This window comes from Equus caballus, chromosome 15 (genome assembly GCF_041296265.1).
Source record: "Equus caballus isolate H_3958 breed thoroughbred chromosome 15, TB-T2T, whole genome shotgun sequence".
Taxonomy (NCBI): Eukaryota; Metazoa; Chordata; class Mammalia; order Perissodactyla; family Equidae; genus Equus; species Equus caballus.
In genome coordinates, this window is record NC_091698.1 from 44,233,117 (window position 1) to 44,249,896 (window position 16,780).

The 16,780-nt window shown below is 54.5% G+C and overlaps 1 protein-coding gene across 29 annotated transcripts in view; it reads left to right on the forward strand.

Moving 5' to 3' along the window:
- The window catches only part of DCTN1 (dynactin subunit 1), a 30,593-nt gene that overhangs the window by 12,760 nt on the left and 1,053 nt on the right, over positions 1-16,780 (forward strand). For 4 of the 29 annotated variants that reach the window (XM_070235264.1, XM_070235265.1, XM_070235260.1 and 1 more), the window contains 28 exons: positions 917-1,162; positions 1,452-1,530; positions 1,729-1,763; positions 2,473-2,493; positions 4,858-4,875; positions 6,285-6,305; positions 7,561-7,752; positions 8,093-8,290; positions 8,446-8,650; positions 8,727-8,805; positions 8,928-9,087; positions 9,195-9,299; positions 9,482-9,673; positions 9,763-9,879; positions 10,124-10,276; positions 10,897-11,057; positions 11,163-11,331; positions 11,593-11,661; positions 11,904-11,966; positions 12,079-12,228; positions 12,391-12,552; positions 12,636-12,767; positions 12,989-13,114; positions 13,339-13,481; positions 13,767-13,933; positions 15,570-15,703; positions 15,817-16,009; positions 16,263-16,342. In XM_070235264.1, coding sequence (XP_070091365.1) covers positions 935-1,162; positions 1,452-1,530; positions 1,729-1,763; positions 2,473-2,493; positions 4,858-4,875; positions 6,285-6,305; positions 7,561-7,752; positions 8,093-8,290; positions 8,446-8,650; positions 8,727-8,805; positions 8,928-9,087; positions 9,195-9,299; positions 9,482-9,673; positions 9,763-9,879; positions 10,124-10,276; positions 10,897-11,057; positions 11,163-11,331; positions 11,593-11,661; positions 11,904-11,966; positions 12,079-12,228; positions 12,391-12,552; positions 12,636-12,767; positions 12,989-13,114; positions 13,339-13,481; positions 13,767-13,933; positions 15,570-15,703; positions 15,817-16,009; positions 16,263-16,342 — 3,552 coding nt within the window. In that variant the 5' untranslated portion in view covers positions 917-934. Of the gene's footprint in view, positions 1-916; positions 1,163-1,451; positions 1,531-1,728; positions 1,764-2,472; positions 2,494-4,459; positions 4,876-6,284; positions 6,306-7,560; positions 7,753-8,092; positions 8,291-8,445; positions 8,651-8,726; positions 8,806-8,927; positions 9,088-9,194; positions 9,300-9,481; positions 9,674-9,762; positions 9,880-10,123; positions 10,277-10,896; positions 11,058-11,162; positions 11,332-11,592; positions 11,662-11,903; positions 11,967-12,078; positions 12,229-12,390; positions 12,553-12,635; positions 12,768-12,988; positions 13,115-13,338; positions 13,482-13,766; positions 13,934-15,362; positions 15,378-15,569; positions 15,704-15,816; positions 16,010-16,262; positions 16,343-16,780 lie in introns of those variants that run through there. The other 25 variants (XM_070235269.1, XM_070235270.1, XM_070235263.1 and 22 more) reach the window with 11 other exon arrangements.

The window sequence follows — 16,780 nt, forward strand, 5'->3', positions numbered from 1 at the left end:
CTAATTTCATGTTGTGTCCTGTCATCACGGGTGTGTCAGAAGCTGAGAGCTTCCCAAGGACGGTGTTTAGTCTATCCGTTTACCTGGTCCATCCATGGGGTGATAAGCCATCCATTTGGACCCCTGGGCAGAGTCTGGGGGAGTGCTGCACAGACCTGAGGTACCTGATTTACCTGGCATTTGTTTTTCTTTTTGTAGCAACATAGCATGGGGAAAGGATTTCGAGAGCTTGAGGGTAGAGAGTTGGTAGAACAGGGCTCAGGCCAGGAAGAAGGGAGTTAAATGGTTGAATAGGCTGCCATGAGGCATCCAGGAGTGTCATGGTGGGTGTGTGGGCGGGGATGGGGAGAGTCAGGTCAGGAGGGAGTGGTGGTGACTTGAGGGCTGGAAGGAGGCACAATTGTGTGCCCCTGAAAGAGAGAGGCCTAAGAGAGTCATTTGAACCACAGGGAAGATAGGTGACAGTGGGGAGGGGAACAGGATTGTATGGGTTCACACACTGAATTGCCTGTCTTCCCAGCCCAGGCTCCTGAGTCAGGGCATTGGGTTGTGGGGAGCCTGGTCTAAACTGAGTTATTTGCTTGAGCTTCATTCCCCTCTTTAGGGGGCAGTGCTCCTGAGAAAGCAGCCATGTGGTGACATTCACAGATCTATCAGCAAATTCTGATTTGTTATAAAATTTGAATATAAACTCTTAAAAATTCTGGCAGATTCCAGAGGAGTTTGGAGAAGTCTTAGAAGAACACACCACTGACATTTTTCAGAAGGGAATTTTGGGGCCCACTTCTCCCTGCAATTGGAGTTCAGGGAAGTGACTTGTGGTCCTTTTTCAGTCCAGGATCCTGACTGGGGCCTTTTTTATGCATTAGGATGACATCCTTGACCTTTAACTGTGTATGTTTGTCTTTTTTTTCAGACGCCCAGCGGTAGCAGAATGAGTGCGGAGGCAAGTGCCCGGCCTCTGCGAGTGGGCTCCCGTGTGGAGGTGATTGGAAAAGGGCACCGAGGCACTGTGGCCTATGTTGGAGCCACACTCTTTGCTACTGGCAAATGGGTAGGCGTGATCCTGGATGAAGCCAAGGGCAAGAACGATGGAACTGTCCAAGGCAGGAAGTACTTCACTTGTGATGAAGGGCATGGCATCTTTGTGCGCCAATCCCAGGTACTCATACCTGCTTCTGTGTTTGTATGTGTGTGTGCGCGTTCGCCTGCACACTCATGCACATGTGCACATGCCCTGTTGCATCTGCAGCTGGCGTGTTGGTGCTCCCTCTTCTTGGGCATGAGCATATGTCGCTTGTTGGGAGAGTAGGAGGTAGTTGGGGAGGGAAGATTGGAGATCCATCCTTAGGGAAGCTGCCCTGTACCCCAGGCTTGCTTGGGGCCTGGGGAGGGGTCCATATTACAGCTATCCTTGATCTGGCTATATTGAGTCTATTCTTTGGCCTCAGATCCAGGTATTTGAAGATGGAGCAGATACTACTTCCCCAGAAACACCGGATTCTTCTGCCTCAAAGATCCTCAAAAGAGGTAACAACCACCCACTTAAGTTGCTTTCCCACATCCAGGAGTCCCCAGGACTTGTCCCCAGAACATGGGGCCACAGTGGATCCTGAGATTTTCCATCACCACTGTGTTCCCTTCTTATATCTCCCCTACCCTGCCATGATGTTCTCTGCCCCTACCCCTTATACAAGTACACACTTTGTTTCTGTTTACTTTCTACAGATGGAACTGACTCAACTGCAAAGACCAGCAAACTGGTGAGTAGTTGCGGGCAGGAGTGGGGAGTGATAGAGAAGAGGAGGGGAAGGAGAAAGAGAGGAGGGAGACCCAATGCCAGGCAGGTAGAAGCAGTAGGTGAGTAAACTGAGTTAGCCTTCCAGTCTCCAACCGCCCTGAGAAGGAAGCTTTCTGGGTATGTGCTGTTGTTTTAGGGGTAGAGTAAATGTGGTAGCAGGGAAAAACTATTAGGGCTCAGAAGTTCAGGGTCAAATGGGACTGAGGCTGGGGATGATAGGAAGGACAGGTCTGACCCTAATAGTGTTGTGAGCATCTTCCTACCTTTTGATACCCAAGGCTACCAAGGTCTAAAGGGTCTGAGGGTAGGGGTAAGGTAGGAGTAGAGGAGGAAGGAGCTCTGCTGTTCACAAGTGAATGGTGAGGAGCCAGCCCCTCTGCCACCTGTTTTAGGCTGTGTGCAGAGGGCCTGTCCTAGCTCCCCTCTGCTGCTCTGCTCAGGGTGTGTGAGGTGGGGCTCCAGACTCTCTAGCTGGACAGTGTGTGGACATCCTAGAAACAGATCCTTGAGGGACCCCTCATCTCACTTACCCAGGGCTTGACAGTGACCTGACTCCTCCTTTTACCTGTGTATGCCTGAGTTGGTCTTAATGCCCACACCCAGGATGTCTGGCCAGCTAGCACAATGTGATGTCTGTTCTCTAACTCTGCCCTTTCCTGCCCCTCATGCAGCGGGGACTGAAGCCTAAGAAGGTGGTGTGTTTACTATTTGTGCCTGGGTGGGTGAGGGCCATGAGCCCCCTCCCCAGCTGTCCTGCATGTCCTTGGGCTGCTGCATGCATGTGTATGTGACCTTGGGGCTGGGGTGGCCAGAGGAAATGGTGGCTTTGGCTTTCAGAGTTCTTTTGAGGGGTGTATTAGGCTCAGTGTCCAGCCGCAGGTAGGGCTCATTAGGGATGATCCTCACCCCTCACTCCCCCAACCCTCCACCTCAGGACTTCTAGTCAGAGACTCCAAGTATGACTGTAAATAGCAGCAGCATGAAATAGAACATTTACTGGGCTACAGTGGGTTCCTACTTAGCCTAAGCTTAGGGGCAATGGGAGGAGAGACTTGGGGAGTGGGGATTGGGGATGGGGAAAGTACCCAGAGAGGTGGTTGTGCAAGGAGGCGGGAGGTCAGGGCACAGAGCACAGTAAGAAAAGTCCTGAGTTGGAAAGCCTGAGAGTCTGTGTGCCGGCCTCTGGGTGGGCATTGGCGTGAGGCCCACCTTCATTCTGCTCCGTCAGTCTTTCTCTGCCTCTTCTTTCCTCTGGTGTTCCTGAGGCTCACCTCCCACCCCTTGCAGCCTTCCATCAGCCATCATTGGAGTGGGACTCAACTGTGCCACCCCGAGACTCCTAAACTCTTTTAAGTCACTGCCATGACCACTTCCTCACACCAGCCCTGCCTTGAGCCTGTGTCCGAGCTGTCTCTGACGCGCATGTGCCTGTCTGACCTGTGTGTACCGTGCTGTTTGTACAATTCTGTGATTTCCTTGTTGCCCGCCTGTCTCAGGCCCTTGACCTTGCATGGAGAGCTACTGGATAGGGGCAGTGGGAGGGGAGAGGAAAACATCTCCCTTCCTACTCCTTGTTGGTGATGGTCCTCATTTTGAGTCTTGCCGTGGAAGAGACCACATGCTGGTACTTGCTTTGGGGTCCTGGCTGGGGTGGGATTGGGGATGTAAGAAGGAAAGCAATGCTTTAAAGGATGGTTGGCCTATTCCAAGGTCATGGTAACTTGCCTTCTCCCCTTGATTATTGTCTCCTGGTTGGGGCTCCCGTCGCACATCAGGCCCCTGAATGGAGAAGAGCATGGACCAACAGTCTGTTCTCTATGGAGGAGTTCTGACCACAGCCTGACCTGATGCTGGGTGGGGCCTGAGCTATGCCCAAATCCTGGGGTTTCCACAGCTGCCTGGGGAAATGTGGCAAAGCCCAACTTAGGCTGCCCAGGCTGGGATACAGTGCTTTCTTTGCTCATGGTGCCAAGTGTCAGCCAAGTCCCCCCAGGTCTTCTCTCCAGTGGTTCTCTCGCAGCAGATCACTTAGCCCAGGGTGCCTGCTTTCACCCCATGGAGAATAGGAAGCTAGATCCAGAGCAAAAGAATGCACATTGAGTGGGAGGGCAGAAGAGAACCCAGATGTCTCTGCAAGGTGGCCAGTCCTTTCTGGAAGCCCTTTAGAGACGGGCTTTATTCTGCCTACAACCAGGGGAGGGTTGGGAGAGGAGCCAGACACTGTCATTAGAGCTGCTGCTGATTGTTCCCAGGGTTTCTTAGTCTCTCTGTGTGCCCCTCAGAGGTGATGCTGTCACAGGAGGGGTGCTCTGGTTGTGTGGGCCTGATGAGGGACCATAATGGTGTTGTCAGTGTAAGAGGCAGAAGCAGGGTTGATGGGGTTGTGGGCAGAGGGGAGTGCAAATATGGGAGAGACTGAACGGCAGTGAGGTCTTATGTCCCTGCCCAGTGATGCCCTGGCCCCCGAGGGTACCATTTCTGGGATGGCTCCTAGCCCAGTTTTTTGGAGCAAACTCTTGGGGGGAGGGAAGGGGCGGGAGGAACCAGAGCCTGCCTTTAGAGGAAGAAGCAGGGCGGCTCTGCACAGGACTTTGTGCAGTCATGAGGAGGAGGAGGAGGAGCCAGCAGAGCCTGGTGGTTGCTAGGTGACCGAGCAGCAGTGGCTCCACCCCCATGGAGCCGAGGAGGGTGGGTGCATGACGTCAGGTGGAGCTGGTGCTGCGGCCACTGAGGCTGCCATCAGCCTAAGCTGGCGAACTGGGCCAGGCACCTCTCCGGTGCCGGCCGGAGCCTGGCTGTCCCTCTGCGCACCTGCGGGGGCTTATGCGTCTGAGCTGCAGCCGTTTGCGGGCTGGGAAGCTGCCAGGCCTGGAAGCTAAGGCTGCATTGTTGGGATTTGATGCACTAATCTCCTGTCTCCGCCGCCTTTCCCTCTGTTCGGTCTCTTTGCCTCCCTCCCTTCGTCTGTCCTTCCTCTGTGTGTTTGTCCATCCTCCTCTGCCCCTCCTTCTCTTTCCTCTCCTGGCTTTCTTTGGTTTTCTGCAATGATGAGACAGGCACCGACAGCCCGAAAGGTACTCTTGCTTGCTCTGGTCCTGCTGCTGGGTTGCCAGGGCGATGGTGGCAGCAGGCTGCTGGGGTGGGGGTGGGGGCTGATAGACTTCATCTGTCTACCTGGTTGGGGGAGGCGGGTGGGGATGAAGGTGGGGGCAGGGAGAGGTCTGTGTCACTGCCATGCCCCACGCCCTGGGCATTTGCTCCTGGCCTTCCTGCTTGTGGCTCAGAGTCTGTGTTCCAGGCCTTGTACTCAGTGGCCTCACAGGCTTGGGCTTCAGGCAGCTTTTGCTGCAAACTGTTTCTGGGAGAGTTTCCTGTGAGAGAATCTGAGGGAGCAGGTCTAGGTGTCTTTGTGCCTGCAGCAGGCCTACCTTGCCTGACCTTTGCTAGAATGACTCCTGGTTGTACTCTCAGCATCCCTCCCCTACTGGGGTGTTGTATCAAGGGGCTTTCCCTGGGTGAGATGGGGACCCTAGAATAGTTTTTGGCTCACAGCTGTGGAGGCTTAGCCCGGGGTGGGAGGAGTGGGAGTTGGTCTCCTTGGGCTCAATGTCTCCTAGAAGAAGAATCTAAGCCGAATCTTGTCTTTGCTGGAGCTGTGAGACACTGGGTAGCAAGAACTATTTGAGAGTTGGAGTTAATCATCTATTTACCACTTTGTAGTAAGCTGAGGGTTTTCTGGATTCGATTTAGGGCAGTAGTTTCTCTGTGCTGCTGCCCACCCCCACCTTCTTTCTTGCAGCTGGGTGGGGTTACTTTGCTGAGCTCTGGGCTTCTGGCTAATGCAATATTCATGGTTCTGACACCTGAGCCCTCTGCCATAGGGACAGGGACTGCTGCGGGATCTGGTCCTGGGGAAGGGGGTGGGGTAGGGAGGACAGCAGCATTGTTCTGCCTCAGGGGCCTGATCTCCCTCTGCTGGATTCATATCACTCACTCTGGGCTCGTATCATCACTCTTGTCACATGCTGTTTCTAGGGAGTCCTCTGTGGAGTCTAGCACTTGAAGGAAGGGGCTGACCTGGGAAAATCCTTGGGAGTGGTGCGTGGGTGGGGCCTCTGGCTCTGGGCTGGAGTGTGAGAAGCAGAAGGGCTGGTCTCTGGAGGCCTTCTCCGCCAACTGCTGCCTTTGGTCTAGGAGACAGGGACTTCTGGGTTTTCCAGGGTGTCTGAAGGGGTGAGGTCTGCAAAGGTTAGGCAAAAGTGGGAGAAGGAACCAATGGGAAACCGGAGTTCTGAGTTCCTGGAGTAGGAACAAGGTGATTCGCTGGAGGGAGAAGGGGATGGGGGGTGGGGAGGGGCGGCTAACCGTAGCCCCATTCCTGTTACTTCTTCTGCTCTCATTGCTGTCCCTTTTGCTTTCTGTCTTTCTGCCATTATCCTTTCTTTCCTGACTACTTCTCCTCTGGCTCCTGTTGCCTGTCCAGACCACAACTCGGCGGCCCAAGGTGAGAAAAAACAGGCCTCTGTACTAGCCACTGCTGAGTGTACACACATATTTCAGGCATGTGCATGTGTGTGGGCATATGTATGAGCAAGTAAAAGTTGGTCACAGTGCATTTTGGGTTCTCTTTTCACGGGAGTGAGAGGACTGAGGGTAGTGACAGGCCCCTCCTGGGAAAATGACTTGCGGCTCTTAGGAGGGTGTCTGAGCTAGTAGCTTGAGTGCAAACGAGAGATGAGAGTGGTTGTGGTTAATCAAGGCAGGCATTCTTGAAGAAGGGCATTTTGACCAGTTTTGATGGGGTGGAGGTGGGGGATGAAGAAGAACTTGGCAGTGTATATGTCAGGGGATAAGGAGGTGTGTGTGTCTGTGAAGGGCTTTGGTTGGAGGTGTCTGGATCACATGGGGTCTATGAGTGTCAGCCCACCAGGAGAGCTTCAGGGCTCAGCACTGCAAGAGAGAGCACTGGGCAGGCCTGTCTGCTCCAGGGCCTGGGGCTTTAGGGCAGCCTCTCTGCTCCAGCCCCACAGGGTCCTGGGTGTTGTCGCCTGATTAGAACCCATTTGTCTCGGGGAGAGAGATGACAGGAGGGTTGGCTGTACTGACCTTGTTTCAAGGGGGAGCCTAGAAGTACAACTTTCACCCTGGCCCTTTTATCTGCAGGGTCCCCTGAAGTAGACCAAGGGAGGGAAAATCAACTTGACTCTCAAAGAGTGGGGAGGGATTAGCAGGGGTATAGAGCCTCGCACCCCCATTTTTAGCCCAACCTTCTCTGGCAATGTGAAAGTTAGAGAACAAACTCCAATCTGTTCTTTTTCTCTGGGAATGACTTTGAGGTACTTTTTCCCCCAGGGGGAGGAGGGCATGGGCCCAGAGCATTGATAGGAGCGGGAGTATTACGAAATTGCTAGAATGATAACAAGTGGGTCACAGAGGGGAGGTCTGGAGAGTAAGGGATTCTGTTCTAAGGGGCTAGTGCCAGAGCTGGGAGGAATGTGGGGTCAGTGCCAAGGGAGGAGCCTTATAATCTTATGTCTTCCTCTCCTCCCCTTGCCCTCCCCCTCCCTCTGTCCTTTGTCGCCATCTCTGACTGTGTTATTTTCCCTCTCCTCTTTCCTCTGTTCTCATTGTGTTTTGATATTCTTTTTGCCTTTTTCCTTCTCTGTCTCCTTCCCTGGCCATATTCTTATATTTTTTCTCTCTTTCACCACCCCTGTCCCCTACTCTTTTTCTGGTCTGCTCCTGCCCTCTCTGAATAGCCTACCCGCCCAGCCAGTACTGGGGTGGCTGGGGCCAGTAGCTCCCTGGGCCCCTCTGGCTCAGCATCCGCAGGTGAACTGAGCAGCAGTGAGCCCAGCACGCCAGCTCAGACTCCACTGGCAGCACCCATCATCCCCACGCCGGCCCTCACCTCTCCTGGAGCAGCCCCCCCACTTCCTTCCCCCTCCAAGGTAAGGACTGGTGTTGGAGTGAAGAAGAACCAAGACCAAAGGGGACTATGACCACCGCCCTCCCCCGGTAGGTCTTGGAAATTTCCCAAGGTTGGGGGAGACCCAGAACTTGGACTGGAAGGGTGGGGACATAGCATATGGGGAACCTGCCACTGACTAAACTACACTGTCCTTCTGCCCACACTTTCCCCATATGGATTTTTAAAAGATGTTTGTATGCCTCTTGCTTTTGATCCTGGGACTGGAGTGATGCTTGCACATGTCTGTCCTTTCTGCTCCACCTCAACCCTAGGTGGAGGAGGAGGCTGTGCACAGACCAAGCGCTCTCTCTCCTTTGCAGGAAGAGGAGGGGCTGAGGGCCCAGGTGCGGGACCTGGAGGAGAAACTGGAGACCCTGCGGTTGAAACGGGCAGAAGACAAGGCAAAGCTGAAAGAGCTGGAGAAACACAAGATCCAGCTGGAGCAGGTGCAGGAATGGAAGAGCAAAATGCAAGAGCAGCAGGCAGACCTGCAGCGGCGCCTCAAGGAGGCGCGGAAGGTGGGACTTGGGATGAAGGGGGTACCGGGGGAGGCATGGGCCCCAAGGAAGTGTACTGGAAACCAAAATGGAGGTGCAGCCTGGAACATTCTATGAGAAAGGGTGCATGAGGCATCTCTGTGCCTGTACCCCCACCAACCTCCACCCCTCCTCAGGAAGCCAAAGAGGCACTGGAGGCAAAGGAACGCTACATGGAGGAGATGGCTGACACTGCTGATGCCATCGAGATGGCCACTCTGGACAAGGAGATGGCCGAAGAGCGGGCTGAGTCCCTGCAGCAGGAGGTGGAGGCACTGAAGGAGCGTGTGGATGAGCTCACCACTGACCTGGAGATCCTGAAGGCTGAGATTGAAGAGAAGGGTAAGGGCCCAGGAGCCGCTGGTGGTCTGATGGTGGGGTTGGAACCATGTCTGAAAGTGTTAATGGTCTTCCCCAGGCTCAGATGGGGCTGCGTCCAGTTATCAGCTCAAGCAGCTTGAGGAGCAGAACGCCCGCCTGAAGGATGCCCTGGTGAGGTAGGGTGCCCTCACCGTTTGCCTCCAGAGCTCACTGTCCTGTCTCCAAATGCATTAGGGCGCCCATTGCCCAGTGATTCTGACACATGCTCTCCCCTTTCTCTCTCCTTGCTTCCCCACAGGATGAGGGATCTTTCTTCCTCAGAGAAGCAGGAGCATGTGAAACTGCAGAAGCTCATGGAGAAAAAGAACCAAGAGCTGGAAGTTGTGAGGCAACAACGGGAGCGTCTGCAGGAGGAACTGAGCCAGGCAGAGAGCACCATCGATGAACTCAAGGAACAGGTCTGGGGAGCCCAGCCCCTTGCCCAGAGTGCCCAGCCCTACTCTCCTGTTGGTGCCTCCTTTTTCTAGGCACCTTTCAACAGCCCTGCTCCCTCCCTCTTATACAGGTGGATGCTGCTCTCGGTGCTGAGGAGATGGTGGAGATGCTGACAGACCGGAACCTGAATCTGGAAGAGAAAGTGCGGGAGTTGAGAGAGACTGTGGGGGATTTGGTAAGAGAAGCTCATACACCTGACCTCTTACTCTGATGCCCGGGTATTTAGAAGGGACTTGCTAAGAGAGGGACTGACACATAACCCCTGAGCTTTTAGCAGGGTGTGTAGTGAGTGGACCCACCCTGGCCTGCTACCCTAACCCTGCCTTTCCTTTGTCCCAACTACCTGTGGCCTCCCAGGAAGCAATGAATGAGATGAATGATGAGCTGCAGGAGAATGCACGTGAGACAGAACTGGAGCTGCGGGAGCAGTTGGACATGGCAGGCGCCCGGGTCCGGGAGGCCCAGAAGCGTGTGGAGGCAGCCCAGGAGACGGTTGCAGACTACCAGCAAACCATCAAGAAGTACCGCCAGCTGACCGCCCACCTACAGGTGTCTGTGCACCCCTTCATCTCCACCCATGATCACCCCAGGGCTCCCTCAAGACCCAGCTGTGCCTCATTGTCCTTCTCTGCTCCTAGGATGTGAATCGGGAACTGACAAACCAGCAGGAAGCGTCTGTGGAGAGGCAGCAGCAGCCACCTCCAGAGACATTTGACTTCAAGATCAAATTTGCTGAGACTAAGGCCCATGCCAAGGTCAGGGAAGTGGGTACCAGAGATTGGGGGAGTGTTGGGGAGCCCAACCTGGGTGTGGCTGTGGGCTGACCGGTGTGGGGTTCTGGACTTCAGGTTCCTGGGGGAGGGGGTGGTTTTTGTGCTGGTTTGGAAGACTCCTAGCCTGGGTTTGTCCTAGAAGTTGGGGACCTGGTGGAGCCAAGGCATGGTGGCTCTGAGGCTCTCTCCAGCCCGGCTGAGAGCCTGCCTCCTGTCCACCTCACAGGCGATTGAGATGGAATTGAGGCAGATGGAGGTGGCCCAGGCCAACCGGCACATGTCCCTGCTGACAGCCTTCATGCCTGACAGCTTCCTTCGGCCAGGTGGGGACCATGACTGTGTCCTGGTGCTGCTGCTCATGCCTCGTCTCATTTGCAAGGTATGGCCAATGAATCACACGTTCCACAGGAGTCTCTTAAACTTGCTGTGAACCAGGCATTGAAGATGCTCAGTGAAGATAGCAGTCAGCGTCCCTGCTCAGAAAGAGTGTATGATGTAGTGGAGGAATGCAGTCAACCAAGTCGCAGATGGATGTATATTACAGATAGTGTGTTATGAAGGGGAGGTAGCTTCTTTGAGAGAACACCGCTGGGAATCTGACTTAGATGGAGGATGTCACTGAAGCAATAACATTTGAGCTGAGACCTAGAAGATGACTAGGAGCTGGTGGGAGGATAATAGAACAGCATTCTAGGTTAAAAGGTAGCAGGAGCAGCAGCTTTAAGGCAAGAAAGAGCTTGGTCCCACTGGTCCCACTACCCTTTCATCTGCACATCCCAAATCCTCACAGCTGCCAGTAATCACATCATTACCCTTTCCCCGTGTGAGACTCCCTGCCCAATTCCCTGCTCGTCTAAGAGCTATAACTGCTTTCTCCCCCATGTATGTCCATGCCCCACCTCCTGCCCCGTAGTTGCTCAGCTCTGTGTCCTATGTTCCTGAATCTATGTTCTCTGTCCTCTGTTCTGAGCCCCAAGTCCCTGGTGCTTTTTCCGACAGGCAGAGCTGATCCGGAAGCAGGCCCAGGAGAAGTTTGAACTAAGTGAGCACTGTTCAGAGCGGCCTGGGCTCCGAGGAGCTTCTGGGGAACAGCTCAGCTTTGCTGCTGGGCTAGTGTACTCACTGAGTCTGCTGCAGGCCACACTCCACCGCTATGAACAGTAAGTGACCTCTGACCCCTCACTCCAGGGCCATGGGGCCAAGATTGGCTGGAACTGAGATTGCCTGGCAGGCCCAGGCCTCACAGAACCTTCTCTGGTCTCTAGTGCCCTCTCTCAGTGCAGTGTGGATGTGTATAAGAAGGTGGGCAGCCTCTACCCTGAGATGAGTGCGCATGAGCGCTCCTTGGATTTCCTTATTGAGCTGCTGCACAAGGATCAGCTGGATGAGACTGTTAATGTAGAGCCTCTCACCAAGGCCATCAAATACTACCAGGTCTGGGGCGAGAATTTGGGCTTGGCGCAGGAGGGAGGGATGGTTTCTCCTGCTGGGGGCTATTGGTTTCTCCCAGGCTGGCTGCTTGAGGCTTGGCTTGCTCTTAGTTGAACTTGCCTTAGGATGTAGTGCCTTGAGGGTTTCAGATTCTCTTGTACCTCTGGAGTCCCATGATGACTGGGGCTGAAATTGCAGTTTGAGAAGAATTCTCCATCCTTCCAAGGTCTAAAGGCTGTCTGTTTCTTTGTCATCTCTTCTCAGCATCTGTACAGCATCCACCTTGCTGAACAGCCTGAGGATAGTACCATGCAGCTGGCTGACCACATTAAGGTAAAGGGTCTGGGCCACTGCTTGAGCCTCCTATAGAAATCAGAAATGGAGAACATCAGATCAAGAGATCTGACCCTCAAAGGGTGTTCCATAAGACTGGAACAGGGTCATTAAGGCCACATCAGGGAAGCTAGAGAACCCATTCGTGTGGCGGTGAGTGGAGAGTCTAGACGTCTTAGAGATGATGATGGGACAGAAGGACTCCTGCTGGGGCTGACAACCACACGCTTCTGTCCTCACAGTTCACCCAGAGTGCCCTGGACTGCATGAGCGTGGAGGTGGGGCGGCTGCGTGCCTTCTTGCAGGTGAGAGCACAGCTAGACTTGTTTGAGCTCCTCTTTCTTCCTAGTCTCCACCTTCTGACCTCCAGCCCTAATACTCACTTGGTTCCCCATTCATTTCCTATTCCCTGAGTAGGGTGGGCAGGAGGCTTCAGATATTGCCCTCCTACTCCGGGACCTGGAAACATCATGCAGTGACATCCGCCAGTTCTGCAAGAAGATCCGAAGGCGAATGCCGGGGACAGATGCTCCTGGGATCCCAGCTGCACTGGCCTTTGGACCACAGGTTTAGGGCTGCGAAGGGGAAAGGGAAGGAAGCTGAGTAGAATTAGGAGGGACCCAGCATGTCAAGATCTGGATCTGGTCAGGGGACAAGAATGGTTTTGAGGTAGTTGGGAGCTGTGATGCTAGACCCAGGGTGGGCTCCTGACTCTGGCCTTTTGCGCAGGTATCCGACACACTCCTAGACTGCAGGAAACACTTGACGTGGGTGGTGGCTGTGCTGCAGGAGGTGGCAGCTGCTGCTGCTCAGCTCATTGCCCCATTGGCAGAGAATGAGGGACTGCCTGTGGCTGCCCTGGAGGAGCTGGCTTTCAAAGCAAGCGAGCAGGTGGGCCTGGATGGCTGGGCAGAAGGTGTTGGGGTATCAGGTGGCCATTGTGGGTTTTTCACTGCTGCCCTTGGCTCCTGCAGATCTATGGGACCCCCTCTAGCAGCCCCTATGAGTGTCTGCGCCAGTCGTGCAATATCCTCATCAGTACCATGAACAAGTTGGCCACAGCCATGCAGGAGGGAGAGTATGATGCAGAGCGGCCCCCCAGCAAGGTGGGTGGGGAGCTCCTTGGAGGGGCTCCAGGGGCCTGGAGGAGCAGGACTTGCAGAGCTGCTGCTAGTTGTGGGAGGGCTGGGAGGCAGGGGGAAGAAATCTGAAGAGCCCCACCCTGTTTAGAAGGCAAGATTTTCCCTATGACTGGATCTCTCTGAAAGGATCACAGTGGTGACCTCCTCTCCCCATCCCTGCTCTCTGCTCCCACCCCGACCCTTAGCCTCCTCCAGTTGAGCTGCGGGCTGCAGCCCTTCGTGCAGAGATCACAGATGCTGAAGGCCTGGGCTTGAAGCTTGAAGACCGAGAGACAGTTATCAAGGAGTTGAAGAAGTCTCTCAAGATCAAGGTGAGGGTAGGGTAGACTCAGGATCTTGGGGGGCCAGAAAGTATGGTGGGGCACAGGGCAGCAGTGAGTGTTGGGGGTTGAGGGGAGAAGTGGTGCCTGTGATCAGTGGGAGCTCTTCTGGGCCCTTAGGGAGCTTTCTATCTCAGGGACCTCTCTATCCCAGGGCCCTGGGGGGCCAGGGGAGGATGTAAGGGAACTAGAAGCTATATGCCCTCCCCCTCCAGGGGGAGGAGCTGAGTGAGGCCAACGTGCGGCTGAGCCTCTTGGAGAAGAAGTTGGACAGTGCTGCCAAGGATGCAGATGAGCGCATCGAAAAAGTCCAGACTCGGCTGGAGGAGACCCAGGCACTGCTGCGGAAGAAGGAGAAGTCAGGCACCTTCCCCAGGCCCCTGCTTGCTCCAACCCTCCCTTCTGCCAGTGGCTCTCTGCCTCCTAACCCATCCCCTACCCAGGCCCTCTCCTAGTGAGACTCCCTAGGGGAACAGACACTGTTTTCCTCCCCGACTGTCAACCACATTGTGTCACCCCAATCTGAGCCTGTGCTGGCCCTGGCCCCTCACCAGCAGGGCTACTCCAAGGCCCTGTCAGGACTGAGGAGTGGGGGTGGGGCTGTGGGGAAGGGACACTGCTAAGACCAGATTCTCTTTCACAGAGAGTTTGAGGAGACGATGGATGCACTCCAGGCTGACATCGACCAGCTAGAGGCAGAGAAGGCAGAGCTAAAGCAGCGGCTGAACAGCCAGTCCAAGCGCACAATCGAGGGGCTCCGGGGGCCCCCTCCCTCGGGTATAGCTACCCTGGTCTCTGGCATTGCTGGTGGTGAGTGCAGTGGGACAGGCAGCACTGGCCCAGAGGAGATCGCATGGGCTTCCTTCTGTCCTTGGCCTCAGTTTGACTTCTGCCCCCTTCTTATCGCTGGATGTGTAGCCAGGAGTGTGCTTGCCGCATTTCACTCTGTGTCAGCTTTCACCAAGTTTTTACTTTTCCCAAAGATACGTACAGAGTCCTTCTGACCAATAGGGCATTACTCAGTTGTCAGTGAAGCTCAGAATTACAACAGTTGGACTCTAGTAGATGTCCCTTCTGGGTCTGCACTCTGACTTTTCTGTCCCAGCCCTGTAATCCCAGAGGGTCGTCGTCCTGTACCTGGCTGGGCCACCTCTGCTGCAGTGTCCAGCTGTGCCTCCTGCTTGCTCTTGATTGCTCCTCTGCTTGCACACTGTGTTTTCCCCATTGAGTTCACATGGCTTCACCCTGTGATGCGGTTGCCTCTTCTGTTGATCAATTCTCCCAGTTTCTCTTGGGGCTTGTGTTTGAGCTTTGCCTGGCCTCTTGGTGTGGTCAGGGCTCCTTATCTGGAGTTTTTCTGGCTTCCCTAGTTTCCTGACCAAGGAGGTGGCCACTGTCATCTTAGTTTTCATCTGTCCTATAGTTTTTCAGTTTCCTGTTCACCCTTCTTACTTCCAGAAGACAAACTCCTTGCCTTGGAAATAAGCCTTCAGGATCTCTAGACCTCCCCTGCTGTACAGTCTTGTCAGCTGGCCTCACCTAGGGTCTTATCCTCATCCAAGCCCCTGTCGCTGGTGCCTCTTGATCTTGGGAGGTGACCAAATACCTTCTTGACTTTAGACTCCTGTGGTACATATGGCTCCTGTTCTTGGGGAAGGGGTCTCCAGAATTACTACATTGTGTGGTTGTAGCACAGGCTCTTTAAACAAATACTGGTTCTGAATTTATGAAATTTCTCACCAAAAAAGGGGTCATTTACCTCAGAGCAATGGGGAACCCTGAGGATCATGGGAATACGCCTGCATCCTCAACTTAAGCTTTGCTGCTGGCAAGTACTGAGGGTGCAGGCATATCGGGGTCTCGGGAGCATTCCTTCTGCACTTCTTGGAGGTGGACTATGAGGCAGGGAGGCAGGACCAACCTCAGGCCCCAAGTGCTTCCTCCATTGCACACTCCTACTGCTGCTCTTTCTCATACCTCACATCCTATCTTGTGGCCTCACTCTCCTTTCTTATCTTTCTTTCACACATATTTACTCCCCTTTCTTATCTTTCTTTCACACGTATTTGTTCTTCCCCCAAAGGTAGAAGGGGCTTGTTAGAGAGGGTGTGGTGATCAGCAAAAAAGGGTTTTCCCGGAGGTCCTGTCCAGGATTCCTCTGGTGTGTCTCCCTAACCCCCAAATCATCTAATTCTTCTCTCCTCTTTTCCTGCTCGCCCACGGGCTATCCCGAGCACAGAAGAACAGCAGCGAGGTAGAGACACACCCTGGCTGGGGATTGCCAGGGCTAGTGGAAATTGGGGCTGGGGGAGCAGGGTGAGACTTCTCCCTTGGGAGCAACCAGGACAGGAGGTGGGAGGGGCTCAGGAAAGCAGATGAGCAGGGATGAAGCCCATCTTCAGCCCTCTCCACCTGGGGCTGATGACATTTATTGTGGTACCCACAGGAGGCGCCCCTGGGCAGGCTCCTGGGTCTGTGCCAGGCCCAGGGCTGGTGAAGGACTCACCACTGCTGCTTCAGCAGATCTCTGCCATGAGGCTGCACATCTCCCAGCTCCAGCATGAGAACAGCATCCTCAAGGTAAAGGAGACACAGGGAGGACTGGGGTGGAGGTGGAGCATACATCCTCCATTAATGATAGACAGCAGGGGCCTTCTGTCATCTCTTACCACCCCACCTCTTTTCCCCTACAGGGAGCCCAAATGAAGGCATCGTTAGCAGCCCTGCCCCCTCTGCATGTGGCAAAGCTCTCCCTTCCACCCCATGAGGGCCTTGGCAGTGACCTAGCAGCTGGAGCACTGTATCGTAAGACCAGCCAGCTCCTGGAGACATTGAATCAGCTGAGTACACACACCCACGTGGTAGACATCACTCGTACCAGCCCTGGTATGGACCCGCCAACCCCTGAGATGAATAACACACCCTCTCTCTTTGCCTCTGGGATGTAGCCCCTGCCCAGGCAGTTCCCACACCATAGAGCTTCTTCCCAATGCTGCTCTTTGGCCTCTGTGTGCAGTTTACTTGATTCCCTCTCCCTTTCATGTGCCCGTTCCATGAGAGGGTCCAGTACTTGATCCTTAATCTAGTACAGCTGCCTGCCTGGGCCTTGGCGGGCCTCACTAGCCTTCTGTCCCCACAGCTGCCAAGAGCCCATCGGCTCAGCTCCTGGAGCAAGTGGCTCAGCTCAAGTCCCTAAGCGACACCATCGAGAAGCTCAAGGTCAGTTCACACCCTGCCCTTCCTCAGCCAACAGAGCTCGCTGCAGAGCATTCCCTGGTGGAGCCCTTAGCATATTCATTTCCACAGGCACTCTCAGAGTTCCTCTGGGCCCAGCCCTGTGCTAGACGGCTCAGTGCAGGGGAGGTGGAAGGGAAGGCACGGTTCCTGCCTTGGGAGCTCAGTGTCTTGGTGCAAACAGAAGGTAGATTCTTGTCACCAAAATGGGTTGAGCGAGGATTCCCTTTAAAGTGTTTGGTTCAGGTGCAGCTTCAGTCAGAGCTGAGATCACTGTGGGGTAGAATGGTTGGGGATGGCTTCCCAGAGGCCATAGAACCTGAGTTTGGCCTTCAAGGATAAGTATCTTAAAGTAAGGATGTTGCGTGGGAAGGGGGTTGGAGGTGAGAGCAAAAGTATGGCCATAGAGAGGACTGGGTTCCT